The 17,001-nt window shown below is 42.6% G+C and overlaps 1 protein-coding gene across 1 annotated transcript; it reads left to right on the forward strand.

The window, feature by feature from the left end:
- Positions 1-11,791: 11,791 nt before the first annotated feature.
- On the forward strand, positions 11,792-15,091 carry LOC121579126 (heart- and neural crest derivatives-expressed protein 1). Its single transcript, XM_041893439.2, has 2 exons — positions 11,792-12,650; positions 13,190-15,091. Exons 1-2 carry the CDS (start codon positions 12,177-12,179, stop codon positions 13,283-13,285), a joined length of 570 nt encoding a protein of 189 aa, XP_041749373.1. The 5' UTR covers positions 11,792-12,176; the 3' UTR covers positions 13,286-15,091.
- The last annotated feature ends 1,910 nt before the right edge of the window (positions 15,092-17,001 follow it).

A 17,001-nucleotide genomic window follows, 5' to 3' on the forward strand; every position in this document is an offset into this window, starting at 1 on the left:
CATGCAGAGATGTTATTATCTCGGTTTGGGGTTCATTAATCCCGTGCGGAGCGGCCCGATGACAGGGTTTCCACCTTGTCCCAGCTGCCTGGACCTGCCAGCTGATTTAGGAAGGCTCCCTGCCTTGGTATGTAAACCATTTGCAGCAGGAATGTATAAGCAAGCCATAAAAAGAGGATTTGGGCTGAGACACACAAGACAGATCGTGCCATAAAACAATGCGCCCCATCTCCAGTGGCCAACGGTGGTTCTCACCGGCAGAGGGGAGCCCGCAGGTTCAGAGTTCGCCCAATGACAGACCATAGATTTGAGGGGGAGCGTGTTTAAACCTGAGAATGGATTATTATCCCAGAACATTTCAATCCTCCTCAAAAACAAACTAAATATAATACACGACTCTCATGAGGGGTACTTAAAGGCCCAATGCAGCCGTTTTTATCGCAACATCAAATCATTTCTAGGTAAAAATTAAGTTCCTTACTGTGATTGTTTTCTATTAAAATGGTCAAAAATAAACAAAATAGCTTCTTAGCAAAAAGCAATTTCTCAGGCAAGAAAGGACTGTCTGGGAGTGGTTTGAGTGGGGAGGGGGGAAATGAAAACTAACTGTTATTGGCAGAGAGGTTTGGAACTCTCTTTCTTATTGGTCTATTAACTAATTTACCGGCTGGTGATGTCAAAAGGCAGGCCAAAACTCCATCCCACCAAAAAAAAACAGGCTGACATTTCAGGCGGTCTTTTCAAACAGCTCTTACACTAAAAGGGCATTATCACAATTTTCACAATTTCACAGTATTATTCCAACCTCATAGTGTGGAAATATACATAAAACACAGGACAGTCACATTTTTGACTGCACTGGGCCTTTAAGAAGAAGACATGCACAGAAGAAGAAAGAACATCTCAGAAAATCTAAATTCAGCCAGTCAAAATCATGGCACCGTGGCTGATTTTTTAAAAATTGTTCGTAATTGGCATGCACAGAAATAGACCTACAAGATGGGCTCGCATGCTATGAGAAGAGTTCACAGGAGATCCGTGCACACTGCTCTCTCCATCCATCCACGTCTCTCTCTCTTTCTCTCTCTCTCTCTCTCTCTCGCGCTCTCTCTCTTCCACCCTGTCCATGCATTACGTGTGGATAATTTTAAAAAATGTCTCTCCAGATATTCTGAATAAAAGTGAAATAAGTAATTATAATTTATATTATTTTACTTGATAGGGACCATGTACAACAGTTATTGTACCAGATTTAATGACATAGTTCATTTTAATCTGCAGTCCCTGTGTTCAATATTGAATCAATAAAGATCAACGAAAGACAGGATAACATTTCTCTCCCATTAAACAACATCTGATCCAGGACCAGTGCCACGCCCTGACTCTGGGGACTGGTATTTGTTGAGTCAGGGTGAGTATTTTCTGTGTGGTATGTTCCTATGTTGTATTTTCTAGGTTTAGATCTAGATGGTCTAGATCTATGTTGGCCGGGTTGGTTCCCAATCAGAGGCAGCTGTCGCTCGTTGTCTCTGATTGGGGACCATACTTAGGTAGCCTATTGGCACTAGTGTGTTGTGTTGTGTTGTGTTGTGTTGTGTTGTGTTGTGTTGTGTTGTGCGTTGCGTTGCGTTGCGTTGCGTTGCGTTGCGTTGCGTTGCGTTGCGTTGCGTTGCGTTGCGTCTGCGTTGCTGCGCTGCGCTGCGCTGCGCTGCGCTGCGCTGCGCTGCGCTGCCTTGGACTTCACGTTTAGTTTTGTTTGTTATTTTGTCGTTGTGGTTAATATTTAATAAACATGTACGCATATCACGCTGCGCCTTGGTCCGTCCCCTCTGTAAACGAACGTGACAACCAGGTCCGACCGTACATCTCCTCCACAAAAGAGAAACGGACACCATTACACAGGAACAAAACACACAAACCTTTAACAAAAAGGTTCGTTGTTAAACAACAACTTTTTGCCTTTCCAGCATAAATCAAGTAACATTGAGCTCCCTTTGTTCATAAAAAAAATATCCTTCATTTTGGTGGCAGCCAGGCAGCACATATAGTCTTCATGCAAATGAGTGAAATGTATACAGAGAATTACAACATGTCATACTGCATAAGACAACAGCTGAGCAGAGAGTTCACAGAAACCTGCGCTCAGGCAAGGTAGAAAGCTTTTTCTTTTTTTTAAATTGCCCAATGGGTCTACATTACACAGAGATGATTTCCTACCTTCCTAAATAGCGAAGTGTACTAAATATCCAAGTGAATTGGATTAAAGTATATATACGTTTTAGGGAGGATAAATCAACAATGTTATCACTGCTGAAAACTGGCATGGACAGAGATAGGAAAGTAGTGCTTCCTATTACATACAGTGAGGGGGAAAAGTATTTGATCCCCTGCTGATTTTGTACGTTTGCCCACTGACAAAGACATGATCAGTCTATAATTTTAATGGTAGGTTTATTTCAACAGTGAGAGACAGAATAACAACAAAATCCAGAAAAAAGCATGTAAAAATTTTTATAAATTGATTTGCATTTTAATGAGGGAAATAAGTATTTGACCCCTCTGCAAAACATGAATTAGTAATTGGTGGCAAAACCCTTGTTGGCAATCACAGAGGTCAGACGTTTCTTGTAGTTGGCCACCAGGTTTTCACACATCTCAGGAGGGATTTTGTCCCACTCCTCTTTGCAGATCTTCTCCAAGTCATTAAGGTTTCGAGGTTGACGTTTGGCAACTCGAACCTTCAGCTCCCTCCACAGATTTTCTATGGGATTAAGGTCTGGAGACTGGCTAGGCCACTCCAGGACCTTAATGTGCTTCTTCTTGAGCCACTCCTTTGTTGCCTTGGCCGTGTGTTTTGGGTCATTGTCATGCTGGAATACCCATCCACGACCCATTTTCAATGCCCTGGCTGAGGGAAGGAGGTTCTCACCCAAGATTTGACGGTACATGGCCACGTCCATCGTCCCTTTGATGCGGTGAAGTTGTCCTGTCCCCTTAGCAGAAAAACACCCCCAAAGCATAATGTTTCCACCTCCATGTTTGACGGTGGGGATGGTGTTCTTGGGGTCATAGGCAGCATTCCTTCTCCTCCAAACACGGCGAGTTGAGTTGATGCCAAAGAGCTCCATTTTGGTCTCATCTGACCACACCACTTTCACCCAATTCTCCTCTGAATCATTCAGATGTTCATTGGCAAACTTCAGACGGGCCTGTATATGTGCTTTCTTGAGCAGGGTGACCTTGCGGGCGCTGCACGATTTCAGTCCTTCATGGCGTAGTGTGTTACCAATTGTTTTCTTGGTGAATATGGTCCCAGCTGCCTTGAGATCATTGACAAGATCCTCCCGTGTAGTTCTGGGCTGATTCCTCACCATTCTCATGATCATTGCAACTCCACAAGTTGACACCCTGACACCCTTGGAGAGCTCTTTGGTCTTGGCCATGGTGGAGAGTTTGGAATCTGATTGATTGATTGCTTCTGTGGACAGGTGTCTTTTATACAGGTAAAACGCTGAGGTTAGGAGCACTCTCTTTAAGAGTGTGCTCCTAATCTCAGCTCGTTACCTGTATAAAAGACACCTGGGAGCCAGAAATCTTTCTGATTGAGAGGGGGTCAAATACTTAATTCCCTCATTAAAATGCAAATCAATTTATTACATTTTTGCCATGCCTTTTTCTGGATTTTTTTGTTGTTATTCTGTCTCTCACTGTTCAAATAAACCTACCATTAAAATTATAGACTGATCATTTCTTTGTCAGCGGGCAAACGTACAAAATCAGCAGGGGATCAAATACTTTTTTCCCTCACTGTATCTATATGGACATAAATATATATATTCACATGCTCTGTATTCCTGCCATTGTACGATAGTGTACACTCTGTCTAATGCATGGCAGACGTCATATGTCAGAGACAGAGGAGCTGCCATAAAAATGCCCCAGAGGAAGAGGAAAGAAAAGAGAGCTGGGAGAGGGAGGAGGAAGGGGAGGAGGGGAGGAGGAGGAGGGGAGGAGGGGGGAGGGGAGGGGGAGGAGGAGGAGGAGAGGAGGGAGGAGGAGGGGGAGGAGGGGGTAGGAGGGAGGAGGAGGAGGAGGAGGAGGAGGGAGGAGGGGAGGGAGGGAGGAGGAGGAGGAGGGTAGGGGGAAGGGAGGAGGAGGAGGAGGAGGAGGAGGAGGGGGGAGGGGAGGGAGGAGGGGAGGTGGAGGGGAGGAGGAGGAGGAGGGGAGGAGGGAGGAGGGGAGGAGGAGGGGAGGGGGAGGAGGAGGAGGGGAGGGAGGAGGAGGAGGGGAGGGAGGAGGAGGGGGAGGGAGGGGGAGGGGAGGAGGGGGTAGGAGGGAGGAGGAGGAGGAGGAGGAGGAGGGAGGGAGTGGGGAGGAGGGGAGGAGGGGGGAGGATGGGAGGAGGAGGAGGAGGGGAGTAGGAGGAGGAGGGGAGGAGGAGGAGGGGAGGGGAGGGGAGGGGAGGGGAGGGGAGGAGGAGGGGAGTGTGGTGGTGTCTGCTTTTTCTCAGGAGCGATGCTGCAGAGTGAGGCCGACGTGGAAAAGCCAGGGAATGGGAAAGCAGTGCGAGCGGGGCAGAACCTCCAGCCCTAAGCATGGCTCCAAACCCACCCCAGGCCCACGACCCAGGACAGGGACAGCACGAAGCCCTGGTCCCAGAGGCGGTTTGGGTCCAGATGAGACCCAGGGCCGGGGCCAGGCTGTGATGGCCCATCCTGGGTTCAGACGAGCAAGGTGGTTCACTGGCTGCTCAGATGAGATTTTCTCTTCCCAGAGAATTCCCCCCATAACGAGGCTCAAACAATATGGACAGATTTGTGTTCCAGGCTTCCATTATTTCTATTATGTAAAAAAAAAAAAGATCTAAAAACATCTGAAAGTACAATATTGTCATACACCTTGATGGATGAATAACAATATTACATTTGATACAAGGATCGTTATTTCTCTCAATGGAAACACATTGAGGTAGTGTATATTTTTGAATGGAAGAGTCTCTTGAAATATTCCCTCCCATCAATTTCATAGGGAATTGGTACCTATTGTAGAAATCAAAACAGGAGAGCACCACGACAGCAGTATCCTCACTGTAATTCACATGAAAATAACTTCATTTGTTGGTGTGGTATGGCGTTCAAAACACTCACGTCGCTCTCTTTGCATTACGTTATCCTGTGGTCATAATGCTATTTTGTTGTTTTGCCACACACACACACACACACACACACACACACACACACACGTTCCCTCTGTGATTATTATACACATACTGTAAATGGGAAAGTCCAGACTGCAGATAGCGGCTACCTCACCGAGGCATGGCATCCATGGCTCATAATCAGCCTGCGTCCCAAAATGTCACCAGATTCCTAAGATAGTGCACTACTTTTGACCTGGGCCCATTGGACTCTGGTCAGAAGTAGTGCACTATATAGGGAATGGGGTGCCATTTTAGGGACGCAGCCCGAATGTCATAACATTAGCGCAGAGGTTACCATGGTTATGATAAGCGATCCAATCAGGAACAGTATTGCTGTGATAAGGATCCAATCAAGCGTTGGTCTGAGAGCTTGTCACTGCATTCAGGTGGCAGATCTGACATTATCGTGCAGCCTGACGCAGATATACTTTTTAGGGTCTATTCAGATACATGTAGATGCTTCAGGGAGGTGGACAGGACAGGAGACTGCATGGCGTGGGCACATTGTTAAGTCAGACCCCTGTCCTGGTAACCCAACTGATTCGGACCAGCCCAATCGACATGCCTTGTAATGCTAGCCTGGTCCTAGATCTGTTGTCTCCTTCTATAGCCTGGTCCCAGATCTGCTGTCTCCTTCTATAGCCTGGTCCCAGATCTGTTGTCTCCTTCTATAGCCTGGTCCCAGATCTGCTGTCTCCTTCTATAGCCTGGTCCCAGATCTGCTGTCTCCTTCTATAGCCTGGTCCCAGATCTGTTGTCTCCTTCTATAGCCTGGTCCCAGATCTGTTGTCTCCTTCTATAGCCTGGTCCCAGATCTGTTGTCTCCTTCTATAGCCTGGTCCCAGATCTGCTGTCTCCTTCTATAGCCTGGTCCCAGATCTGCTGTCTCCTTCTATAGCCTGGTCCCAGATCTGCTGTCTCCTTCTATAGCCTGGTCCCAGATCTGTTGTCTCCTTCTATAGCCTGGTCCCAGATCTGCTGTCTCCTTCTATAGCCTGGTCCCAGATCTGTTGTCTCCTTCTATAGCCTGGTCCCAGATCTGTTGTCTCCTTCTATAGCCTGGTCCCAGATCTGTTGTCTCCTTCTATAGCCTGGTCCCAGATCTGTTGTCTCCTTCTATAGCCTGGTCCCAGATCTGTTGTCTCCTTCTATAGCCTGGTCCCAGATCTGTTGTCTCCTTCTATAGCCTGGTCCCAGATCTGTTGTCTCCTTCTATAGCCTGGTCCCAGATCTGTTTGTGCTCATGCCTACTCCTTGTCACTCGTTGGCACATATCATCATCATGTCTGGCGTGACAATTCCATAAGGAGTTGTCAGGAGAGGGTGGAATGCCAGAGAGCAGAAACAGGCTATTGTAATGCAAGACACTTATGATAGCGTTTAGGGGAATTTTTCACTCCATGGCCTTAAGAGTGGTATGCTACACCATCTTTTTGATCCTCTTACAGTTCACTCAAAACGTTTTTGCCTCGAACAAACAGGTTTTCCAGATGCTTACAGTAACACATTCACTTTGCTCTTTGAGATTTTGCCACATGCCTCTCAGTCCTCCTCTCTGCTTCTTGGTTTCTCTGTCAGTCTGTGTGATGTGTAACTTTGTTAAACCTAAACTAACCTCTTACAATGCTCCCTCCAGGAAAGCTAATGGCAATCTCACATCTGTAGCTCATTCATTGGTTTTAATGAGCGGAGAGACTCCAGTATGAACGAACAAACATGACCTTGAGCGCCTACCTGTTTCTACCATTAAAGGCAATTAGTCCTACAAACACAATGACAACAGCACCATTATAGCATACACCGACACATAGTATTATAGAATGGTACATAAAAACGGATCTTTAGTACGAAATGTTACTTCCAGTATCAACTAAGCCCTTTAAAACGAACTTCCCAGGGTCACATCTATAGGATGATGTTTTTTGTGTGTCAACGCTGTTCTCCCAAAATACTCTGCAGCATTTTGACATAGAGCAGCTGTGCTCTTTTAAAATGACTCCTGTGAAATCATTAGTGCCAGTCCCGTTGGTGGTCTCAGGAGCCGGGACTGTAAAATGGGTGGTGGTGGGGGGGGTATTTGTGTGGGGTGTCTCGTGTCTGCCCAGAGATGGGGCTGGGGCTGGTATTCTGCTGGGGCTGGGTAGGCTTCTGTCCAGACCACTGGTCTCGCTCTCCCTGGCTGAAAACACACAGCATAAATCAGCTCAGAGGGCACCAGGGTCTCCCAACCTCATCACTGCTGTAAACAATCACAAGAATCTACCCCAAATGTACCTCGCCGAGCCACCCTCACCACATTCCAGCCGGAGTGTCTTATCTTTATTGGTGGAGGATGGGAGGAAAAACACAACACAGCGACCGACGGTCACGAGGGTGATGCATGAGAGAGATGCTGCTTGAGATTGAATGGGGACAGGGAGACGGCCAGGGAGGCACATGAAGCCAAAGTGCATATTTCCCCGCCCTAACGAGCAGCCATGGAGAGAGACTGTCTGTTTGTGTGCATAACGTTTAATCAATTTGCATTTAGAAGTTTCATGCGAGAGATGGATATAAGGGAATACGGGAAAGAGAAGAAGAGAGGGAGCATACTGTGTGGAATAGTTATGCCATGCTGAGCACGTTAGCTTTGAATCATTCTGGGGATATTTGTTTAAAAATCTGAAGTCCAGAGTAAGCATTCTGAAGAGGGGGGAAACGGCACCATTGAAAAATCTACATGATGACACAAATAATTCCGAGGAGAATTCATAACACGGTCAAGATGGTTCCTATGACCTATTTTGGATGTTTCCCCAGGCACAGCTAGAAAAGACAGAGAAACAGAGAGAGACAGAGGGGGAGAGCGAGAGAGAGAAATAAAGAAAGGAGAGAGAGAGAGAGAGAGAGAGAGAGAGAGAGAGAGAGAGAGAGAGAGAGAGAGAGAGAGAGAGAGAGAGAGAGAGAGATGGGAGTTCAGAGGTAAAGGCATACGGTTAAGAGGTCACTGTTGGTGCCAGGGACCAGGGTCTTTCAGTGCTCCTGTTGGTGCCAGAGACCAGGGTCTTTCAGTGCTCCTGTTGGTGCCAGAGACCAGGGTCTTTCAGTGCTCCTGTTGGTGCCAGAGACCAGGGTCTTTCAGTGCTCCTGTTGGTGCCAGGGACCAGGGTCTTTCAGTGCTCCTGTTGGTGCCAGAGACCAGGGTCTTTCAGTGCTCCTGTTGGTGCCAGGGACCAGGGTCTTTCAGTGCTCCTGTTGGTGCCAGAGACCAGGGTCTTTCAGTGCTCCTGTTGGTGCCAGGGACCAGGGTCTTTCAGTGCTCCTGTTGGTGCCAGGGACCAGGGTCTTTCAGTGCTCCTGTTGGTGCCAGGGACCAGGGTCTTTCAGTGTTCCTGTTGGTGCCAGGGACCAGGGTCTTTCAGTGCTCCCGTTGGTGCCAGGGACCAGGGTCTATCAGTGCTCCTGTTGGTGCCAGAGACCAGGGTCTATCAGTGCTCCTGTTGGTGCCACAAGATGCCCAAGCCTATCCAAGACTATGAGGACGCTGATGCCTTTTTAGTGTTGAAAAGTGTTGGCTACAGCGAGCTATAGAAAAATATGACCAGTGTTATATTTCATATCTGTGTAGTGGAAGTCTTAATCAACAGTGTCAGGTTTTCTTTTCAAGAGGCTGTGTCTGCATTGGTCGTTTCATACTGACAGGAGAACCGTGAGGGGCAGATACTATACAAATGGAGGGTATATTAAATGGAGTGATTGTAAATCATTCATTCTTCTTGAGATACCTGTGAAAATTGAGCCTTCGCACTGGGCACAGACATCAAATCAACTTGTATTCCACATTGGTTCAACATCATTTCATTGTAATGACATGGAAACAATGTTGATTCAACCAGTGTGTGCCCAGTGGGACGGCTCAACTAAATAAAATGGATAGAAATGATGACAAGAAATGAAATCTAAATCAAAGAACAGCGGTAAAAAAAATAAAAAAACTTCCAAAAATAAATTGTAAAGGCAAAATAAAAAGCAGAGGTAACGATGTAAAATACTTGCAAGTTGCAACCTGTTGAATCAAATACAGTCTAATGTTAAATGGCAAATTATTATTATTATTATTATAATATAACAATGTAGGCTATATCCAATAATATTGAAAATGTCAAGCAAAACAATTCTGGTGCACTCGAAAACAACAGAGTTGGCCAAAAAAAAATGACACTGACATTCGGATTATCGTTGCAATTTAACAACTGAACACCAATTATTTGATATGGTCCTACATCTTACTGACCGTGAAAAGGAAGCTAGCTGATCATGACTGCATGGCCACTTCTCTGACAGCACAGCCATTTATAATGGGCATATTGTTGTGACTGATTATTTCTCGTGACCGTTGGCATTAACATAGGTGACGTTAAAATATGTAGCCAACTGCCCTAATGTAAACAGTGGCCTTCCAAGGAGTGCTTTTATGGAATACGTGCGCTAAACAGGAACGTGACACCTCTGATTTATTACTATATTTAGATAAGAAATGCAGTAAATGGTTTCTAAATAGCGTCAAGGTCATACAATGTAATGGGATAATGTTTTAGGCTGATAGAGATTAGATGGTATGTTAGTATGGGGCTGTAGTAGGCAGCGATGCGGAATGCTACTTGACTGAGCTATGGAGAATGAATAATACTGAGCCCGAAGAGAGATAACCGGCGCGTTCCTTTCAGCTGCCCCCCTCGCGACTGGCTCTCCCGTTATAGCGTCGTTGAAGCACGTGACGCTAAAGCTCTGCGTGTAGGCCCAGTGTATTTGTACACACGCGTTACACAAAATATTTTAAAAATATTCACACACAGAACCGTCATTCATTTTAACCCCAAGACCATAAACATTAATTCAAATTGTGCGTCATGCGTTTGAATTGTAAACATTTAGCCTATGAGAAAAATGAATACTTTTATTACATTTTTTTTTTTTAAATAACATTAATGTTTTTGTAGCATATCAATACTTAGACTATATGCTGTTCCCGCATATTTTTACTTGATAAAAATGTAATTACTTGAACAGTGAATAAATAATCTCATATCAGAAGCCTCTCCAATTAACGGAATACAGACTAATAAATAATGTATCCTTTCCATGTTTATAATATAATAATAAGCCATTTAGCAGACGCGTTTATCCAAAGCGACTTACAGTCATGTGTGCATACATTTTTACGTATGGGTGGTCCCGGGGATTGAACCCACTACCCTGGCGTTACAAGCGCCATGCTCTACCAATTGAGCTACAGAGGACCAGGTCACATTAACTGCATGGACATTTTAATAATAACCTCTAATGAATGTGTGTTATTGTGCAAACAAGTAGACTTATTTGACGAAATAGGCAGCTTCGAAATGTTTATATTTTATTCCCAAATAGGACCAATATTCCAAAAGATTCACCGTGTTGAATGTAAAAAGTAACTTGCTAGATTTACGAAACGATGTTATCATTTCATTATTCAGAGGACACACAAATATTAGGCTATACTTTTTCCCCCCTATTCAGGTAAACTCATCAAGTGAGGTCATTATTTAAATTACCTTTATAAATTAAGTTTCTATGGTTTTATATGATTAGGCATTTATATAAAACTATAACAAAGGTTGATTCTACAGTTCCGGTATGATTAAAAGCAACAACAAAAAAATTAAAAGCATGGTTAGAATGGACCGTTTTTGGATTGCGTAAACAACAAAAGGAATTGTGTGATGGGACGATTTCAAATGTAGGGTGTGAAAGAGCAGAGAACAAAACAATTGACGCATTTGAAAGGTTAATTAATAAAACATTTGTTTCCAAATGTTCTTGTAGGGTTGGCACTGCTCAGTCACACATCTCACCAATGAGAATACACAGTTTGCGCACTAACCGAGTAGACCATATTATCAATTTTGCAAAATAATAATGTTAAGATACACCATTGCATTTTATTTCTAATGTAGGCCTATTACCTATACGTTTTGCCTACACGTTTATTTAGCATTTCTATCTCTAGCCTACATTATATTGAATTAACCATTTCCCCTTCCTCAAAGTATTTCACATCTAATTGTATTAGATGTGAAATATATTACAAAGCCTATATGCTCACAAAGAAATAAGCTACAACATGCATGCAAGGAACTTGTTTTTTTTCCACAAATGCATGTAATATAGGACCAATGGAATCCATGCTGAACGAAAACACAATATTTTACTAACTGAAGCAAAACATAAATTTAAATATGATCAATTCTGAGTGTGGGGAAAAACCGCGCGTAAAGGCTGCAGAGAGCTCATTATGGAATCCGCAGGAGCATTTTCCACTATGAGTGTTCGAATTAAACATGAAAACTATGCTCTTCTTCGGGTTGAAAGGGGAACAGGCCGTGCAAATTATGTATTGGTTTGCGTATACGCTCGCATACGGGTTTTGGTTGTGGCACCATGGCACATGTTATTGTAAACCTCGCTGACTGCGCTGCTCTCCCACACTCTCCACCCCAACCTGTGGCCATCTCACCTCATTGGCTGACTGGTCGTTCTGTTGTTTTGGAAACCATATAAACCTGAGGCCCAGCACCTTCAGCAGGGTCAAATTTCTTGCGCAAATGAGAGCAATCCCACGAAAAAGGAGTGCTCTCCAGATTGCCAAAACCTGTCTGGATTATACTCCTTCACTTCACACGTAATTGTTCTAGTCTATCAGAATGACGACGGTTTCTCAACAAACTTGACTCTTTTTTTTTTTTTTAGGAGAAACGTTTAAAAACGTGTGTTGCTTGTCTTATGTGTTTGTATTTGTTATAGTGAAGGTCTTCCTATGTCAATTGGAGCATCATTCGCTAATGTCACTTTCTCCTGATCACTATAGCATTGGTCAGTGACGAGTTTTACCAACCTCAAGACTCCAACAAAAGACCTGCTGGGACCTGTGGAGATTTTTGTTTATCTATTTTTTAAAAAAATGAACCTTATTGGGAGCTACCAGCATCATCATCTGATGCACGAGACCTTTCCATTCGTCCAGAGGTGTCATCAAGATACCCCGTACTTCCAAAGCTGGGTGGTGAACCACGGCGAAGTCCCTCCTGATTTCCAGATCCAGACGCCGTACTCCACGGAGTTTGGGGCTCAGGGTCCGGCTCACGACAGCCAGCTGGACGCTCCCTCAGCGCGCACTGGGAAGAGGAGAGCCTCGGGGCCGAAGAAGGAGCGGAGGAGGACGGAGAGCATCAACACTGCGTTCGCTGAACTGAGAGAATGTATACCAAACGTACCCGCAGACACGAAACTGTCCAAAATTAAAACGTTACGACTAGCAACAAGTTACATTGCCTACCTAATGGACGTGCTGGCTAAAGACACTGGGGAGACGGAGGGATTCAAGGCCGAAATCAAGAAATATGATAACAGAGATTTGAAACGGAAACGGGAAACGGTAGGCTATGTGTACTAAAATGCTTATTCTGAAAACTTTGTAGGCCTAAAAAGTCTTTATTGGAATTTACATTCTGCCATCAACCTAAATTACTTTAATCGTTATTGAGTGTATTTAAGGCGTAATTAAGGAATATGCACCTTCGTGATTGTGGTTTTAATTGTTGAAACAAAGTTGAGGCCATAATGTTGCAATTACTATATAGGCCTATTCATTTGATGTTCAAATAATTTGCTTAACCACGTTTGTTGACTCTTCAAAGCGAAAACATTTCACAGTATAGAACAATGAAAGTCATTTTAGAATCCCATATCAGAGTTATATTTTTTGCTCAATTGAACAAGCCTGAGAAGGCCTTTAAAGATGCACAGTCGAGCACTATGATCCTGCTAGCCTGGTTGTTAAATAGCAAATGTAGGCTAATTTGTGTGTATTTAATTCAGACCATGTCAATTTACATTGAGTTAAAAGTCAGTCAGCAATACAATTGCATAATGCTATATCAATATTCTAAACCACCATTTTCCTTTCTTTCACAGAACGAGGACCTGCAAGAGTCATTAGGAAACGAGAAAAAGTTCAAAGGACGGACAGGTTGGCCTCAGCAAGTCTGGGCTTTGGAATTGAACCAGTGACTGTTCTGACCTCATTGAGCAGAGCGGCAGCAGAAACCCACGCAGACTCCGTATTCAAGCACTTCGCTGCAAGGAATACAACCACTTATATACACATCTATAGGCCTTCTACGTGCAATGTTCAAATTCAAACAAGGTAGACTTGGTGAAATGCAATATTATGCAAATGATTCAAAAACTGCCTGGATACCTTTTCTTTGTCATTTGTATTCTTTGATAGAATATAAATGAAAGTTAGGCTATATAGCTTAGAATAAATATTTTTGGTTGTGGATAGGCCACAATACCGAACGGAGAGACTGACACCGTGGGATATGTGCGGTGTTTCTTTATTCTTTACGCGGCAATCAATGTTCAGCACTATTTTTTTCTGCTATGCATTGTCTTGTTATAGTAGTGTCGACTTGTCGTGCTATGTCTTGTAAATATATTTTTTTGGGAATCTACCTCAAATTAATGTAACTGTCCCTTTGAAATAGAAAACTACAGGTATATTTTACTTCCAAAGGACACAGGTGGCTAATTATTAGACTATATATTTGAATCTGACGAAATTGTTCTTTGTGTGAATTGGATGTAAAATTATATTAATAGATGACTTAATAAATGAATGACATAATTCATCACAACATCGTTGTAAAACGGCAATGAAATCATTCAGTGCTTCAAAAGAATGATTAGGTATAGGCCTCCAAATCTTGACATGCATATCCCTAGGCTACTATTTATTAATTTATTTTATTTGAGGATACATTCTCTAAGTATTTACATTTTTTTATTGATACCAATCATGAGACACATCCGAGTAATGGAACAGTTTGGTAAAAAAAAAATGTTGGTTACAAATGGTACAATTTAATCATAGCATGTGTGAAAAATAAAAAAAGGCTGTGGAAGACCATAAGAACACCCATTCCCTCCCACTACCCCAGGTCCCCATACCGCTGACCCTCGAGGATACATTCTCTTATTTTGTTTCTTCAATCTTTTGTTTTATGGTAATGTACTAGATAACATAAGGGTTTGAGGTGCAGTAGTTTAACATATATAAACACATGCTTCAGTGTGCTGGGGTCCGAAGTAAAATAAATAATCAGTGGCATATATCTCTAGCCATAATTGATATAGGCGAGAGAAGTCATATGCCATTTGTGATGGCAGTTATAGGCTATTTTCTTGGGTATAAGCTAAAACATTTGATTGGCTCTATACGATATTTACCACATTCTGAAATTAATTATAGATCAATATAGGTCTATAGCAATTCAGTTGAAAATGTAGACGAAAAACTAATATTTTGTTACGTTCAATTTACGGTTATATATACCATTTTGGCATGGGACAGACGCACGCTGTTTCGCCTGAACCAATAAAACTGTCTTTCGATTGACTTATCAGCCCACAAGATAAACTCGTCCCATCAATCAATCAATTTCAAAGCATAGCCTATACCAGGGTTTCCCAAACTAGTTCCTGGGGCCACGTTTTGGATTTTGTCCTAGCAGCTGATTCAAATAACCAACTCATCATCAAGCTTTGATGATTTGAATCAGCTGTGTAGTGCTTGGTGCAAAAACTGAAACGTGCACCAGAGATGACGTAGGCTATTATTTCAATGACGCAAAAACATATAGCCTTGAACAAAAATGTGCTTATAGATCACTCAGCAACTATTTTTAAATATTAGGACAGCATAATATTGGTTTGGTAGTCTATATTTGCAGAGCCCTATGCACATACAGTGTCTTCAGAAAGTATTCATACCTGTTGACTTATTCCACATGTTGTTGTGTTACATCCTGAATTCAAAATGGATTAAATAAAACACTCACCCATCTACACACAATACCCCATAATGACAAAATTAAAACATGTTTTTAGAAATGTTAGCAAATTAATTGAAAATGAAATACAGAAATATCTCATTAACAAAAGTATTCACACCCGAGTCAATACTTTTGTAGAAGCACCTTTGGCAGCGATTACAGCTGGGAGTCTCTAAGAGGTTTCCACACCTGGATTGCGCAACATTTTCCCGTTATTATTTTCTAAATTCTTCAAGCTCTGTCAAGTTGGTTGTTGATCGTTGCTTAGATTTAAGTCAAATATGTAACTCGGCCACTCAGGAACATTCACTGTCTTCTTTGGCCTTGTGTTTTAGTTTTTGTCCTGTTGAAGGGTGAATTCGTCTCCCAGTGTCTGGTGGAAAGCAGACTAAACCAGGTTTTCCTCTAGGATTTTGCCTGTGCTTAGCTCCATTATGTTTCTTTTTTATCCTGAAAAACTCCCCTGTCCTTAACGATTACAAGCATACCCATAACATGATGCAGCCACCACTGTGCTTGAAAATATGAAGAATGGTACTCAGTAATGTGTTGTATTGGATTTGCCCCAAACATAACGTAATTGCTTTGCCACATTTTTTGCAGTATTACTTTAGTGCCTTGTTGCAAACAGGATGCAATGTTTTGGAATATGTTTTATTCCATACAGGCTTCCTTTTCAATCTGTCAATTAGGTTAGTATTGTGGAGTAACTACAATGTTGTTGATCCATCCTCAGTTTTCTCCTATCACAGCCATTAAACTCTGTAACTTTTTTAAAGTCACCATTGGCCTCATGGTGAAATCCCTGAGCGGTTTCCTTCCTCTCCGGCAACTGAGTTAGGAAGGACGCCTGTATCTTTGTAGTGACTGGGTGTATTGATACAACATCCAAAGAGTAATTAAGAACTTCACCATGCTCAAAGGGATATTAATTTTCAGCATAAAAAAAAAAAAAAAACTTTTACCCATCTACCAATAGGTGCCCTTCTTTGCGAGACTTTAGAAAACCTTGCTGGTCTTTGTGGTTGAAATTCACTGCTTGACTGAGGGGTCTTACAGATAATTGTATGTGTGGGGTACAGAGATAAGGTAGTCATTGAAAAATCATGTTAAACACTACTATTGCGCACAGAGTGAGTCCATGCAACTTATGTGACTTGTTAAGCATATCTTTACTCCTGAACTTATGTAGGCTTGACATAACAAAGGGGTAGAATACTTATTGACTCAAGACATTTCCACATTTCATTTTTAATTAATTTGTCAAATTGGGGATATTGTGTGTAGGCCAGTGACAAAAAAACCCAACTCAATTTAGGTGGTTCAAATACAGTTCATTGCTCTCAAGTTGAGACTTTCTACGTTGTGCCTGTGTTAGTACAGCAACTACATTTGCTTTTGAAATAATACGTTATAATATATATATATATAGTAACAATGACGCATTTTCAACCCTAATGAACACAGCTTCAATTAATTGCTTAAAATGAGTCTCAAAAGCTGAAAGCATGAAAATGACAAAATCCCAAACTGTTGAAATAGTTATTTCCCACCAGACACAACTTTACATAGAAATCTTACAATCAAGGATGAACTAAAGTACTGTTCTTTATATTTCTCACAAATAACGATATAAAAAAAAATGAAAACAGACATAAAATAGCTATTCGGGATCCACAGGACGTTCCTACGGTTAAGGTAAGGGTTATGGCTAGGGGTTAAGGTTTAGGGTCTTCCCAGGGAAGTCGGATAGCACTAGCCATAAGTTGTATAGGCTATATATGGCCCGTCTAACCCATTTGGTCCTACAGGCAAGAAACCGGTTCCTCCAGCAAATAGTTGCATCTGCGCACATGCAATGGTCTTAACCAGGCCAAGTTCATTCCACAT

This window comes from Coregonus clupeaformis, chromosome 13, assembly GCF_020615455.1.
Source record: "Coregonus clupeaformis isolate EN_2021a chromosome 13, ASM2061545v1, whole genome shotgun sequence".
NCBI lineage: Eukaryota > Metazoa > Chordata > Actinopteri > Salmoniformes > Salmonidae > Coregonus > Coregonus clupeaformis.

What these genes read in the sequence shown, in the direction of transcription:
- LOC121579126 (XM_041893439.2), top strand. Translation starts at nt 12,177, where the DNA reads ATGAACCTTATTGGGAGCTACCAGCATCATCATCTGATGCACGAGACC. An exon ending in TGAAACGGAAACGGGAAACG is followed by an intron (nt 12,651 to 13,189) that starts GTAGGCTATGTG and finishes TTTCTTTCACAG; the next exon opens with AACGAGGACCTGCAAGAGTC.